General features: G+C 53.0%; 1 protein-coding gene across 5 annotated transcripts in view; it reads left to right on the top strand.

Annotated features, from left to right (window-relative positions):
* Nucleotides 1-6,544, top strand: part of ccdc88c (coiled-coil domain containing 88C) — a 53,405-nt gene extending 46,861 nt beyond the window's left edge. For 3 of the 5 annotated variants that reach the window (XM_039603034.1, XM_039603033.1, XM_039603035.1), the window contains exons 27-31: nucleotides 1,461-1,550; nucleotides 1,861-1,974; nucleotides 2,057-2,176; nucleotides 2,622-2,860; nucleotides 3,885-6,544. In XM_039603034.1, the coding sequence (XP_039458968.1) occupies nucleotides 1,461-1,550; nucleotides 1,861-1,974; nucleotides 2,057-2,176; nucleotides 2,622-2,860; nucleotides 3,885-4,634 (1,313 nt within the window). In that variant the 3' untranslated portion in view covers nucleotides 4,635-6,544. Of the gene's footprint in view, nucleotides 1-204; nucleotides 1,426-1,460; nucleotides 1,553-1,860; nucleotides 1,975-2,056; nucleotides 2,177-2,621; nucleotides 2,861-3,884 lie in introns of those variants that run through there. The other 2 variants (XR_005609308.1, XM_039603036.1) reach the window with 2 other exon arrangements.
* The last annotated feature ends 8,958 nt before the right edge of the window (nucleotides 6,545-15,502 follow it).

Raw genomic sequence — 15,502 nt, 5'->3', positions numbered from 1 at the left:
AACGTTGCGCAGCAGCGGCGGTGGCGCCAAGCCTTCATCCGAGCTTCAGGTTAACCTGAGCGTGAGCCGAGCTCAGCTCTGACGAGCGCTCTGATTGGTGTGTTCTGGGTTCTCTGCACGATCTCTGCTGTTCGTCCATAACAAGTTCTCACGTCTGTGTTTTCTTTCGTTTACTCACCTTTCCTTTTCCTCCCGTCTCCTCAGCTCCTCCTCCAAAACGCTTCAAATTTCTCCGCAGTAAAAGTCAGGACAAGATCCTCCCCTCTTCCTCCTCCTCCTTGTCGCCGTCCTCATCCTCCCCCATCACCCGCCGCTCCTCCCTCTCTCTCACCAGACGACTGCGATTTTGGTCCTCCGCCGACCTCACAGCCGACCTCATCGCTAGCCAGCCAATCCTAGCCAACGGAGATTTCTAACATCCTCATCCTCATCCTCATCCTTTGTGCCCACTGACACCATCCTCATCATCACAGTCATCAGTGTGACAGACACACACACACACACACACACACACACACACACACCTCTGACACTAAAACATTAAAGACAACTTCGAGCAGCCCCGTGTTTCTGGACAGTGTTATAGTAAGTAGTGTGTGCGTGTGCGTGTGTGTGTGCGTGTGTGTGTGTGTGCGTGCGTGTGTGTGTGCGTGTGTGTGTGTGTGCGTGCGTGTGTGTGTAGGTTGCAGTCTGTTCTGAGCTGTGAGTCTTTAAAGTCATGAAGATTTTCAGTCCTGAGTGGATTTAAAGCGATGGCGCTCGCTCTCATCACTTCCTGCTGCAGAAAGCTTCAGACGCCGCTTTAATGCAGACCTGCAGGCTTCGCCCGACGAAACACTCACAGAATCACAACTGCTGCAGGCCGTGTCCCAGCTCACCTGTGCGCTCACCTGTGCCCTCAGGGTCACATGTCTCAGATAAGCTGCAGCTGTCATGTTTCATCGTTTGATTAGTTTTATCACAAAAGTAAAAACCAGCGTCTTTAAAGTCATCATCAGACAGGAAGTGGGTTTGTTGTTTCCTGTCTGGACAGCGATGTTCCTGAACCTGCAGATGTGCTTTAATGGAAACTTCACAGATGTCACAGTTATCACTAATGCCCCTCCCCCAGCTTCTGATTGGTCAGATCACAGCACAGTGTCCTTAGTTTTGACTAACCGTGTCCACTGTCAGGTGGGACGCAGCAGGTGTGTTTGCTGTGTGTGAGGCTCCGCTGTCACTGCTTCAGCTGCGTCATGTCCCTCTAATGCAGATCAGGAGCTGCCATCTCTGATCACGCTGTGATGTCATCAGGTCACATAGTGAGCTAACAGTGAGCGTGTGCGAGCCGCCGTGTCCTGCTTTGCTCTTTGTGACGCTGACCTCACGCTCACGGCCCGCCCGCTCACGCCGCTGTGCTTCCAGTGATTTTAACCCTGCCGCTGTGAATCCCTCCTCACTGCATTCTGATTGGTCCACAGGCTTGGCGGACAGGGGCCGGGGCGTTTATCACAGCAGCACGCCAGGAGGAAGCAGCGAAAGCGTCAACGGAGAAGATGCACAGGGACCAGGTACCGTAGCCCTCACAGTGTTTTCACAGGCTGCAGGTCAGCTTCAGTCCTGAGGAAGGCTTCCAGCTCGGGCTCTGAGGTGTTCCTGCCCCACAGAGCGGGAGCTCCGCCCACTCTGTGGCAGTCTGTGGGTCCTGACTAAAAGAGTAAAAGCGCCCAATAAATTGGTGAAACTGAGCTTTGTTGGTGCGGCTGAGCTCAGACGTCGAGCAGAGTCGACGCTGTAACAAAAATGATTCCTGAGGTTTGAGGATCATTAAAGGAGGAACTGCACACACAAGAACTTCCTGATTTTCTGTTTTAATTCCAGGTCAGACCCATAAAATCCATCTGAGCTCCACTCCGAGCCATCCGTCGTCTTCGCTGGGCTTCACCAGCAGCTCCGCCTCCAGGCTGGGGCAGATCGCCGTGCGCAGGCCCAGAGGTAGGCCGGCTTTTCGTTTTACTCAGAGCAGCTGCAGAAGTCTGAAACACTGCACGTGTGACGCTGCGGTTCACATTTACAGGCCCGTTACTGGACGAAGACTCGCGCCACAACGCCTCGGACCCGGCGTTCGGAGGTCGCCCGGGGTCAGCCGACTTAAGCCACAACACGTCCAGCTCCACCTCACCTGTGAGCTGCAGAGGTACAGACACACACACCTGGTTAAATATGGAGGTCTGTGTCTGTGGCCTGCACAGAGCAGGAGTCTCGAACTCCTCGAGGGCCGCGTGTCTCTGCTGCAGCACACATGGTTACGTTTAGTAGGTTGTTAGCAAGACTAACGAACCTGACTGCGTGCTGAATTCAGCCATTCGATTCATGTTACAGCAGCTCATGAGTGAATGAACACGGTGCAGTAGAGTTAGAGCTCGCCGACTCAGCTTCATCGTCTCACTAAAGAAGGACTCATGGTATTCAGGTGTGTTGCAACAGAGTCTCTGAGAAATGAAATTAAAGAACTTCAGGTCAAATCTGTGCTAGCTAAACTTTGGAGGCGGGACTAGGTGATCTGTGGAGGCGGGGCTAGTTTACAGGCGCAAATGTCGCCTTTCCCACTTTCGCCGCACTCAGCTGTACTTTCTTTTCAGATTTCTCGGAACGCCAGGGCCGCTCCGCCAGCCTCTCCAGTGACGACGTCACAGGTCTCAGCCAATCACAGCTGACCCTGTCGCGAAGCTCCACCCTTCCATATGACCACGCACCCCAGAGGGCCCAGCCACAGCGTGGCGGCGGGGTCAGAAGTAAGACCCGCCCTGCTTCTCCTGGGAGTGAGATGGTGACGCTGGAAGAGTTCCTGCAGGAGAGCAACCTGCAGTCTCCTCCTGTGGTGAGACATGAGGCACATATTTCTGCACACGCCGCCGTCGCCACTGATCACACGAGGCGAGCTTTCGGTCGAGGAGACTCACGCTGAAACCGGCCCTGATGTTGACGTTTACCTGCTTTAAATTAGGCCGCCGCCCCTCAGGCCCCCCACAGACTGTAAGCCAGTCACAGGCCTCTCGGGGGATGTTCTGACCTTTGAACCCCTGACCTCACACCTGCCCACAGAGCAGACGTGACATTCTGTTTCACACCAGGAGCTTTGTGTTTTAGTTAATACTTTTAGTAGAAGCAGCAAAAGGTGAGACTGAAACGTGATGATTCAGTGACTCTGAGTAACACTGTGAGAAACTTTAGTCTGAGATGAACTCTGGAGCATGACGTCACAGTCGTGTCAGCGCACTTCCTGTTTGTAGCAGATCAAAGTGTTCGGTGATGTAACGATTGTGTGGTGTGCAGCTCGATGATGATAACCTCTGATAAATAGCACGTAAGAACACGCCCAGCCTGAACCTGCTGCTGCTGTGAGCGCTGCCCTCGGTGTTTTAGTGAGTCGGCGCCTCGAGCGTCCGAGAGCAGAGCGGCAGTAAAACAGGAAGCTCTGCTGCTTCAGCAGGTCAGATGTTTCGGTGTTTCGTGCAGGACGGTGCATGAAAACACTGACGGTGTGTTTGATATGTTGAGGTGCAGCTGATGGGTGGAGGCAGGCACGGCAGCGGCGGCGGTTTCTAACTGAAGCGTTTATATTCGCCGTGTTTCTGTTTGCTCGCAGTGATATGTGGTTCGTTTCCTGTCGGGAGATTTCACTGGTGGGCGGTCTGTGTTTGTAAGAATTGTGGGGCTAACGTCCCGACACGGTCGGTTTCTCTCAGAGCCGCACGCGCTCTGATCACGCCGTTATTAACCACTTTAGAGGTCAACGTTTATAAAAGCGACCGGTTGTTTTTCCCGGCCTCTCAGTCACATCTCAGGTGTGTTTGACCTTTGCCCTTTGTCAGCCCCGCCCTGACTGTTTCTCTGGTTTTCAGGTGTCCACAGGAAGCAGAGAGGACCTGGTGACGGACTATTTTGCTAGAAGCCCCGCCTCCTCAGCTCCTGCCTGCAGAGATCAGGCAACGCCCACCAGCTACGTCACGCCCACCGTGCAGTCGTCCAATCAGAGGCCGGGACAGAGTGTGAAGCCCTCGCCCCGTCAGCCCGTGGGCCAGTCGCCGGCCTCGGGTCAGAGAAGCAGCCAATCACTGAGCAGGACCTTCAGCCTGGCCTCGGCCGACCTGCTGCGCTCTAACGGGCCGGACAGCTTCAGAGGACACGACGGCTCCCCCGGCCAGGCTGACGCTGTGGTGCGGCGTCAAGGAGGCGGGACCACTGGGAGAGAGCGGCCGCTGTCGGCTCGTTTTACCGCTCTGTCCAATCAGCACGCAGATGGCAGCTTCCTGAACCCGCCCATCCACCACTCCGCCTCCCTGAACCTGCAGGCGGAGCGCTACGCGGAGCGAGAGCGGGACCGAGGGCGGAGCGCCGCCTCCCGAAATGGCCCTCACCGTGGAGAAATTGCCATGGTAACCCCAGTGAGAGCGACGCCTGCCACTCAGCCTGACGACACCCCCGAGTACGCAGAGGTCCCGAGGGAGGGGCGGTTGGGCGACTCCGCCCACATGAAGAAGGATGGCGAGAGAGGGAGGTGTGGCTCGGTGGAACGCCCAAAGAGCACCCCAGCGTCACCCGACCCCAACAACGACCCGCAGACGGTGTGGTACGAGTACGGCTGCGTCTAAATACCGGAGCGCCACGCCCTGCATCCAGCCTCAGAGACAGGAAGTGAGACTGAAGCCACCCTTTCACTTCCTGTTAGTAAATAAGTGGACAGGTGAGGCAGTCACATGATCATCACTCTGAGGTGGATGCAGGACTGGATGGACACTATCAGCGCTCCCCATGGGGGGGCGGGGCTTACCGGAGCGGGACGTTTCCTGAAAACATCTTTTTTGGATTCTATAGTGACGCCAAGCTGACGCTCCGTCTCTAACACACACAGAGAAGACGCTGCTCCATCACCTCCACCCTGCAGCCACCACAACACAACACTACGAGCGGCCCTGTCTAACTGCTGGACTCTCTGCAGGACCGCCGCCTGAATGTACGGGACACCACATTCCCCGCCTCCAAAATCACGCCAAACACTGGAAAAGACACAGGAGGGGTGGAGGAGGGGTGGGGGTGGGGGGTAAACAGGACGGGCGGAGAGCCTCCTCCCTTTTAAATTACAGCCCTGCTCCATCCATCTTTAGATTCTATCCCAGCATGCAACGCTCTGACACTTTACTGGAAATGTTGCTCAACCCAAGCCGACACTAGACACACACACAAAAACACACACACACACATTTATATAATGATAGAGAGACACTCAGGCTTTGTCCTTGGGGGGTTTCTGTGGCTTCTCTGCTCAGCTGGATTTAATTCAAACACACACACACAGACACACACTCTCACACACACACACACACACACACACAGACACACACTGAGGTTTGGAGCCTGCGGCTGAGAGTAAAATCATTCACGTGTTTCCTCTGAGCTGTAACAGCCACTGTTTTGGTGTTTGTGTTAATTATAGATGGAACACACACACACACACCTCATTCCCGGATTCACGCTCATTTGGTGATTGTCTGTTTGTCTCAGAGGTCAGAGGTCACGTGAATGATTTTAGTGTTTTTCCCTCTGGCTGAGCTCACAGACACTTCGGGGAGGAAGAGGAGGCACAATGACTGAAGGTGTGTCTCACACACAGCTGATGATATTTAATGACTGACCTTTGACCTGCTGTTTCAAAGCACTACATTAACGATGATGATGATGATGATGGTAGAGATGAAGATGTAACACTGGAGTTATGAAATGAAGACTGAGCTGATATGAGTTAAATTATTCCTCCTGGAATTTGTACGTGTTTGATTATTTTTTTTTTTTTTTTACTTTGAAAATACCAAATGACTTCCTGTGTGTGTGGCGGCGCTGCAGGTCGATGATGTCATGTTACCTGTGCGTTTGCTCTGTGTTTGCTGTAAAGTCGACCTGTTCTGCTGGTTACTGCTGCACCTGTGAGAGTGGCTGAGCATGAGTCTCAGCTCAGAATAATGCTTCTGTGTCTGAGCCATCCTCTGTCTGAATCAGGCTGCTTTAGCTCCTCCCTCTGCGAGGCTGGATTCATACATACACATCATGCTCATTTCTCAGCAGCCAATTAAATCCTCCGGCTTCATCACGAGCCAATCAGATCACGTTCTAAGAATATCTGAGAGCGAGCGAGGTGGCTGTTAGAAAACTTTCTTCTGATTGGCTGCCCCTCACAAACAGTTTGAATGCAGGTGGGTGGGGCCTCTGTGACACCTTTGTGACATCACTTAGATCACCTGTGCATGCAGCAGGTGGGTGACGTTAAGAAGAACTGTTCGACTTTATGGGCTCTTCCTACTTCCTGTGTGCTCGCTGCGAAGCGTCATCTTTCATACGGAGGAGGAAGTGAAAGAGGAAGTGGCAGCGTCAGTGACGTTCCTGCTGTAACTGGATTTGCTGTAGTTCACTTTAAGACGATTTCTGCTGCGGTCGCTGCAGACGCGCTCAGAGGCTGAGAGCAGAAACATGTCAAAGCTTTTTGCTAATAAAGATTTTTAACCTTTGACCTCTGTGTGCTCTGTGGGTTCACACTCGTCACACCTGAACAGACACACACAGCATCATTGGCAACACAGCGCTCAGGAAAAGTCTGCTTCCTGTGACGTTTTCCCTCTTAAAGGTAGAGCCTGACGGTCGAGGTCGCGTCAGGAGTGTGAGGTAACAGGTGGTCGTCTTATCAGCCACACACTCGTAGACGCTGTTGGACGAGCTGGGATCGATCCACTCACCACCTGATGGGAACACCACCCGCTCTTCCACCTGAGCTCATGCTGCTCAACGCTGATTAAAGCTGTGAGATCGTCTGAGTGGACAGGTGTGCAGAGGAGGCTCCTCCCCCCTGTAGAGTGCGCCTGTGGCTGATGACCTCCGAGTTCCTCAAATCGAGACACTTTCATTTTAACGCATTTCCTCTTTCTCTGACGGCGAGATGAGTCACGGCTGCAGACGGGTAACCGTGACGGGCTCTTTTCATGCCGTGGGAACGTTTCAGATGACTCGCCAGATGTGCTCAGGCTGTGATCATGTGACCCATCACAGCTGCTTTCCTACACCAGGCATCGCCAGGTTAAATTCAAACTGTGACCTTTGACCTGACCCATCAGTGACCACACCACCAAACCTGAGCTCACAGCGTCAGAATCGCCTTCAGAACGCTGAAATGTGATTGTTGTAAGAGACTCCACGGTCGTCTCCGGACACGCAGACAGGTGAGCGTGTGCAGATCTGACTGTGCGTGCTGCTCGTGTTTCACACGTCTGTGAACGTTTGTTCAAAGATTCAGAAGTTCAAAAATAAAAATGAGGCTGTGACATCACAGAGTGTGTGTGTGTGTGTGTGTGTGTGTGTGAGTGTCTGTGTGTGTGTGTGTGTGTGTGAGTCTGTGTGTGTGTGTGTCTGTGTGTGTGTGTGAGTCAGTGTGTGTGTGTGAGTCTGTGTGTGTGTGTGTGAGTCTGTGTGTGTGTGTGTGTGTGTGTGTGTGAAACCTGCGGAGGAAATGGTTGTTTTGCTTCTTCCCTGCAGCACCTGAACGCACCGTGAGCCCAGCGTTGTTTCACTGTTATTCAGGTGTTTGTTTTCATCACACCTGAGCACCAACATCCAGACCCGAAGCACAGAGCGCTGCAGTTCCTCTGACGTTCAGCGGAGGCAGCAGTGAGTCAGTTTCCCGCAGCAGCAGGTGATTGGCTGATGATTCAGAGGACAGGTGACTGTAATGGAAGCAGTGACCTCTGACCTTCTCCCTGTGCCAGAACATTTGTAGCGGTGGTCCTCTCATTTGTCTCAGCTCCCTAAACGACACTGAGGCGTTCCTCGGAGAAAGACTCTGGCATGCTAAACGCAGCGTTAAGGGTGAAAAGCAGTTTCCAGGGAGCGTGCGGCACAAGCTGTCAGACTGTGCCTCAGGGGGGCGCTCTCACCTGGACCTTCAGTGTAACCGCTGCTCATCCACCTGCTGAACGAGCTGCTTCACACATGCACCATCATACGGCTCAGGTAGGTTCATGTGCTCGTAGCTCTGCTTCCGCTCAGGTAAATACTCACTGTCACTGTGAGCCTGCCTGGTATCTTTGACCTTTGACCTGCTGCTGCAGCTTGAGTCTTCGGCATCGACAGAGGACGTCATGTGAGGACTGTCCCCACACGGAAGCCCCCTGTGGACATCTCGCAGCTTTTCGCCGTAATGATCGGATCAGGAGGAGCTGACCCCACGCTGGCAGACATCCTGAGGACGCCGCAAACCCACCAACCAGCCTTCACGGCTCACTCTGGAAGCTCCGCCTTCAGCAGCGTGAGCCTGCTGGAGGGCAGGGAGCTGAACACACGGCCTTAGTTGTGTCTTTAAACTTCAGCTGAGATCAAACTAAAATGGTGAACTGGAGCTCAACAAGGTGGACTGGGACCAGAACGCCGAAACGTTTGAGAAAGCGAACGCATTTGTGGCTGAAACTAACCACCTCAGGTTTGAGGCCACCATCAGGCGCCTCGTGAGGTCTCTGAATCACTTCCTGTTTCCTTTTTCCTGTAGCATAGTGTGTGTGTGGAGATCTGACAGGTGGAGGTCCTCATCAACACCACGATGGAAACTTCCAGAAGAAAAATATCTATCCTTCTGCAGCTCCACTTCCTGCTTCCCTGTGGTGCAGGAAGTGGAGCTGCAGGGGAGGAGCTCCGATTATATCAGATGATATCAGAAGTCATGCTCGGGGATGGCGCTCACTTTGTTTTCACTGGATTTGCCTTTGTTCATGTTTCCTTGGTCTGAACTCCAAAACAGAATAAACTCAGCTAATACAATAAAATCTAAACATTTTTATTTTATTTTATTGTTTGTTTGTTTAGAATTGTTCCTTCTCTTTCTTCCCCCTGAAAATGTGTTATTCTATAGTTTTTTCCTGTATTGACCCCCCCACCGCGTGCTTCCCGGCACTTTATTTATTTATTTAATTTAATGAATCTCCGCCAGGAGGGGCCGGCTCCCCCTGAGGTCTGCCCCTCCAGGGGCAGCCTGCCCTGACAGGACTGCTGACTGTGTGCAGCAGAGCTGTGGACTGTGTGGACACTTTCATATGTTCCCACTCGGATATCATAAAGAGCGTGTGTGTGTGTGTGTGTGTGTGTGTGTGTGTGTGTGTGTGGGCAGGCAGGAGGCAGAGCAGCAGCAGCAGCGTTTGCAGAGACATTCAGAGCGGAGCTGCAGAGCCGGTAAGACCGCGTCCTTACTGAAACCCTGAAAGTGTGTTTGTGTGTGAGCGGGCTCGTGCTGTTGGATGCAGATCATTTCTCTGGCTGGTCAGAAGCTGTGAGTTATTAATTATTGATCAGTTATTAATTGGTTTTGGCGTGTGTTATTCTTCCTGCTGGATGGTGCGTGGAGCTCGTTCATGTAATATTCAGAGAGCACGTGCGTGCAGGATGATTAACAGCGGGGACCACGCGGGTCGTTTCCAGCTGGAGCGCCATAAAGGCACAGACTACGTCACATCACCTGTGGAGGGAATACCTGAGTCTCAGTCACGTCACTGTGATTTCCCACAACACCTGAAGGTACCGCTGTTGTTCCTAATGAGCAGTGAGGTGTTGGGGGATCGCCACCTCCACCTCCAGAGACGAGCAGCTCAGCTGACTCTCAGGTGTGAGTGAGCGCAGCAGACTCAGGCTGACTGGGGGTCAGTTTGCAGCGACAGGTGCCCACAGCTTTTTTTTTATGGCTCAGAGTTTGTCAAAGAGCTGCAGGATTAGTTTACAGTTCACATATAGTCCTGCTGGGGTCTGAATCAGGAGTCCCGATGTTGGTGGTGCCGGGTTATCCTGGGAGCTTCCCGGCTGTAGTCAGGATGTGCGGTAACTGATGACAGAGGCTTGAGCATGGGTTCAATCTGTGGTGGTTTCGGGCAGGCTCGCAGGAAATCTGGCACGCAGGGCGGAACGGCAGGGTGGCTTCTCTCTCCCACTCAGAGCCTGTGTGTCCTTTCAGCCGCTCAATCAGAGGCTGAGTTAGTATTCGGGGGGCGTCGGGGTCCCGCGGGGGCAGCAGCAGGCCTGAAGAGCGTTCAGCTGCAGAGGCTGAGCTCAGGTGAAGCTGTGTGGAGCGTTATTAAAGCAGCGTGCAGGACGTGAGGCCATGATGCATATTAATAATGTATGCGCTGCAGACCCCCGAGGCTCACAGTGGGAACCTGCTCGCTGTGGATTCAATTACAGGCAGGCGGTGTGGAAATGACACTCGGCTCTGAGTGGGGCCCACCCCACTCTGATCAGTTTAGCTAACCGAATATCTGTGAAGGTTCTCAGCCATCCAGGTCATCGTGGAGAGATGTGAGAGCCCGTTAAGGCGTCTGGGAAGGATCTCAGAGCTGGATTACGCCCACTCACATCTCAGTAAGTCACATGATACGGTGGGACAAGATCTCACAGTGGGTTCACCTGATTGTGACCTACACCCATCTTCACACCTTGGCTCGTGTGATTAGGTAGAGGATCAATAGGGGGTCCACGGCCCTCTTGGGGACACTCGGCTTAAATCTGGAACTCTGCACCAACGGTCTGTTAGAACTGAAACGTCTTCATGGAAAGTCCAGACGCTTTTCTTTCAGAGCTCCTTAAACCAATCGTACATCAGTGAGTCAAAGCATTGAAAGCCCCTCAGTCAGTCTCTGTGGGAGTCACACAGGTGGGACGGATCGACTGACGCCACACCTGTGGCTGATGGACACAGCTGAGATACCATCATACGAATGGTGGGGAGTGGTTCAGAGCAGGGGAGTCTCAGGGAGGTGCTCAGTGGTGAGGACGGAGACGGACGCTGGGACTAACACTGCGGTCCAGCTTCGTCCACACTGGATTTATTTGGGTTTCTTTCTGGCTCCGACTGTGTCCGTGCCCTGAGGCAGCGAGCCGCCCACGTCCTGGTCGTGTCTCTGGGGAGAATCCAACTGGAACTTTCTGGCAGGCTGAAGCAGCCATGCGTCACACGCCAAATTACACACGAGGGCAGTCAGAAGCTGCAGTTCCTCTGGTGTCCAGCAGGGACAGCACAAACATGTGAGAGGCTGACACTGTGCTGGGCGCACAGATAACCTCCCCCTACATTACACCTGTACGGGGGAGCATGTGTTTATAACCCACCTGTTTGCATTGTGTTTTGGGGGGCGTGGCCTGTTTTTCATTGTAGTGCTGATGTCAGTGCTTTTGTTGACATTACATAAACTCTGCACATTAGCACATTCACACCGCTCGCGTATGCGTTATTCATAACACGGACATCCACAAACACTAAGAGCTGCCTGACGGAGGTGGAGGTGGGGGCGGGGGCGGCCCTGCAGACTTCAGCTGCAGCTGCTGCAAACTAACACGTCCTGCAGTCTGAGAAGCTCCACCTCCAGTCCTTTTGTGAACACAGATGATCTCAGTCTCCTGTGAGAAGGTGGGGGCAGGTTTGCAGGCGGAGGTGGGGTGGGGGGGTTCATGGAAAAATCTGCTCCACCCATCAGCAGCTAACACGGCCAGCCACTAGATTCAAACCCAGGACCTTCTCCCTGTGAGGCAGCAATGCAGAAACATTTGACCCTGAGCTCAGTCTGACTTAAAGAAGAGCTCCGCCTCTTCCTGTAGAGACAGTCCAGGCTGTCTGAGGCCTGCTGCTCCTCAGCGACCTCCACATGAATGCTGACAGTCTGAAGAATGACCTCTGACTTGAGGAAATCACCTCCTCATCTTCACTGTGAAGTTCTTCACCTCCAATCAGATTCCAGTATTCCTGTTGCCGCCTGTTCCTCAAACACGCCCCATTCGTGTACAGCGTGAACAGGAACCGGGGTTGAACTCTGTGAGGTCCAAACTGCTCAGAACAGCTCAGACACACGTTGTCATGGCTGCAGCAGCCAATCAGCTGCTGATAAATACAGATGCCCCCACCTTCTCCTGTTTATCCCCAAGAATGCTCGAGCAATAAGAAAAAGTCCGGCAGCGCCGCCTCGGCCACGCCACCCGTCCTGTCCGGCATCACCGGATCAGATCAGGGTTAAAACGTTAGCAAACTGCGCTGCTCATGGCCGGTGCCACACAGCGAGCACCATCAGCTCTCTAACTGCTTATCCCAGGGTCATGGTGGGTGACAGGCAGGACACACCTGCACAGGCCACCTATGCGTCGTGGCACAAAGACAGGAAACGGGTCTAAACATGGCTCAGTCTGCTGGAGAGGGGGGGAGGAGCCTAGGTGGAACAAATCACAGCAGCAGCATCTCAGGGCCCCGCGTACTGGCAACGGCCAGCTGCCACCTCCAAGGGGTTAATGATCGCTCCACTGGTTTCCATGACGTCTGCTTCTGCTGCTTCCAGGTTCAGCATGTCGACCAAAGACCGTCTGTCGACCATTTTGGCTCAAAGTGAACTAAACGGCGAGCTTCAGCTGACAGAAAGGAAAAGCTTTTATCTGGATGAAAGTTTGAACTCATAACTCAGACTGAACGCCGTGTTTCACCTGACCTGACCTCCACATTCCTCACATCCCAATCTGATCCAGGATCTGGGATAAAGCCGTTCCACGGAGGACTTAAGTGGTCCTGTGGGTCGATGTGTCACTGTGGCATCACATTGGTCTGCTGGCTCCTCCCACACCAAGTGCCAGACAGCGTTGCGGCGCGCCGAGCTGTCGACTGTGACTGAGCGAGCAGCGCTGATGAGATTCAGACCGACGGCCTCTGCGGCCCCACGGACACTCGAGTGGAAGCACTCATCGACCGCAGTGACATCACAGCACGCGTCAAATCCTTCCCCTCAGACGCTCTGCAGGGCGAACGCTTCAGGCGGCTGACTTAGCTTAGAGTTCAAGTGAAGGATGAAGGAATCTGATTACTTTATCGACTGCTCTGTGATGAATGAGTGATGAATCAGCTGATTCTGAAACAAGCCTACCGATGGAGCCCAGAGCGCACGTAGGGATGCTCGTACGTGCACGCCGATCTGCCGAGAGCTCCCCGAGAGGACAGTAAATCAAAACAGCTGATTTATTTCCCGCTGGATGGAGCTGATTTCCCCGGAGGGAGGAGGCCATGGATTTCATATCTGCTGCAGCTTATTAAGTGCTTTTGTTTGGTTATGAATGATGATGTGTGTTTGTTTTCCACTAATACCGTGTGGAACTTTTAGTCCTGGAAACTTTTTTAAAGGAATGAGCAGAATCTAAATCCCCGGTGCGGCTGTGTTCGAACTTCTCATGGTGCTCTTTCACGCTGCTCGCAGTGCTTCCTTGGACGGCGGCCTCAGAGGCTGCTGTTACATAACTGCTGTTGTGTTTGCAGAGAGAGGAGAATGAACGAGCCCGAGGCCTGCTCCGGGCAGCAGAGCGAGCTGTGAGAAGCTCCGAGCGCGTCGGGGACTCGAGCATGAACGTGGGGGAATGAACACTCGTCACTGTGATGTTTAAATGTTCAGCTTTAACCTGACGGGTCGAAGCAGCTGAAGATACAAATCTGGACCAATCAGATCACAGCTGCTCTGACCTGTGATGTCACTCAGACCCAACAGCTGCAGCTATGGCAGACATTTGTGCATCAGTGGGACTAATTGATCGCTGGTCCTGATCAGTATTAATACTTAAAGCGTCTCCATGGAGACCGCAGAGTCCACATCGATCGCTGTCTCCGTCCTCGCGCTGATTCGTTCACAGCCGTCGTGTTTATCAGAAGATTTCAGGTGTGAGTGAGGAAGTGAAGCTGAGGGTCAGAATGAGTGGGAGTCACACAGTCTGTTACCACGGTAACCGTCTCAGAGTCTGCACTACGAGCCGGGTAACGTCAGGGTTAACTCTGAGTGACCACGAAGGTGAATCGCCATGGTAACTGATGGTGTAGCCCTCACCTCTTCCATTATTTTCCATCAGATTCTCCTTCCTGCCGCCGTAACATGAACTTCATGTGATTTTCACTCAGTGCGGCTAACACACACACACACACACACACACACACACACACACACACACACACACACACACACCTCTGCTGTCGCACGTCCAGTCTGGGTTTAACATCTGCACAATGTCACACTCTGTCTTTTATAAAACCGTCCACTCTGCTGTCGGGACATTTATCCATGTTTGTGATTGGTCAGAGGGTGGAAGCCCCGCCCCCGCTTCATAGTGGACTAAGAGGAGAGGAGAGAAAACACACTGAGTGGGAAAAGAGGAAAAATATGAGCGAGGGGCAGCCAATAACAAAGGAGGAAAGCTGATAAAGACAAGAAGTGCGAGGAAGTCCAATCACCAAAATAAAACAGGAAATAACATCACAGAATGAATTCCTTTTGATCGTTAATGAAACAGGTGATCAGTTTATGATTCATTAATGATGCTGCTGTTATATTCAAACTCAGGCAGGATTGCGGTGGTCATCCTTATTAGGTTTGGTTCTGTGAGTTTTGTGATTCGAGTCTGAACCGTCTGATTCAGAAACAGCAGGAGAGGAGCAGGTGGGTTGCAAAGCAGCTTGCAGCTGTGGGTGGACTGAAGCAGCTTTACTAGAATGAGTTCTGAGTGTTTCTAACAGGATGTGTGGCTGAGCCTTCAGCTCATGTGGGGCTGCTCCTCCTCTGAGCTTCATGAAAACTTGGAACAAAAAACCAACATCCATCCATCCATCCATCTTCTTCTGCTTTATCCGGGGGCAGCAGCCTAAGCAGAGAAGCCCAGACCTCCCTCTCCCCAGCCACCTCCTCCAGCTTATCCGGGGGAACACCAAGGCGTTCCCAGGCCAGCCGAGAGACATAATCTCTCCAACATGCCCTGGGTCTGCCCCGGGGCCTCCTCCGGGTGGGACATGCCCAGAACACCTCACCCAGGAGGCATCCTTGTCAGCTGCCTGAACCACCTCAGCTGGCTCCTTTCGATGTGGAGGAGCAGCGGCTCTACTCTGAGCCCCTCCCAGATGGCTCACCTTCTCACCCTATCTCTAACGGTGCGTTCACACTGAACGCGATAGAGGCGGCCAGAGCGTCAGGTTTACATGTAAAGTCAATGGAAAGAGCGCGATGACATGCGATTGCGCGTCCGGCGAAAATTCGGAAGCAGATTTGCGTCGCGAAAATGCCAAAACCTGTGAAACGCGCGTCAGTGTACCGCGTCTGGCGCGTTTGACTCGCGAAAAAAACCACGCGCGTGAGTTTTTGTGTTGCATTTTGTGCATACGCCTGTTTCGCCTCTACCGCTCGAGTTGGAAAATCTGAACTCCGGCGTCAAATCGCGCCGCGACAACCAATCAGGAGGCTGGTGACGTGGCTCTGAACTAGGTACTGACGCGTACTGTCCCGCTATTTTCCCACTGATGTACAAATACCTTTCCGCTAACAAGATAATGTGTTTATTCAGAGGACATCTGCAGGAGAAAGTGGAAGAGCCTCAGGGACACATATAATAAGGAGAAGAGGACAGAGAAGGAGAAGAGGAGTGGGTCTGCAGCAGGATCGGG

This window comes from Oreochromis aureus, linkage group 19 (assembly GCF_013358895.1).
Source record: "Oreochromis aureus strain Israel breed Guangdong linkage group 19, ZZ_aureus, whole genome shotgun sequence".
Taxonomy (NCBI): domain Eukaryota; kingdom Metazoa; phylum Chordata; class Actinopteri; order Cichliformes; family Cichlidae; genus Oreochromis; species Oreochromis aureus.
Note: the sequence above shows the minus strand (reverse complement) of the source record. Positions and strands in the feature narration are given on the sequence as shown.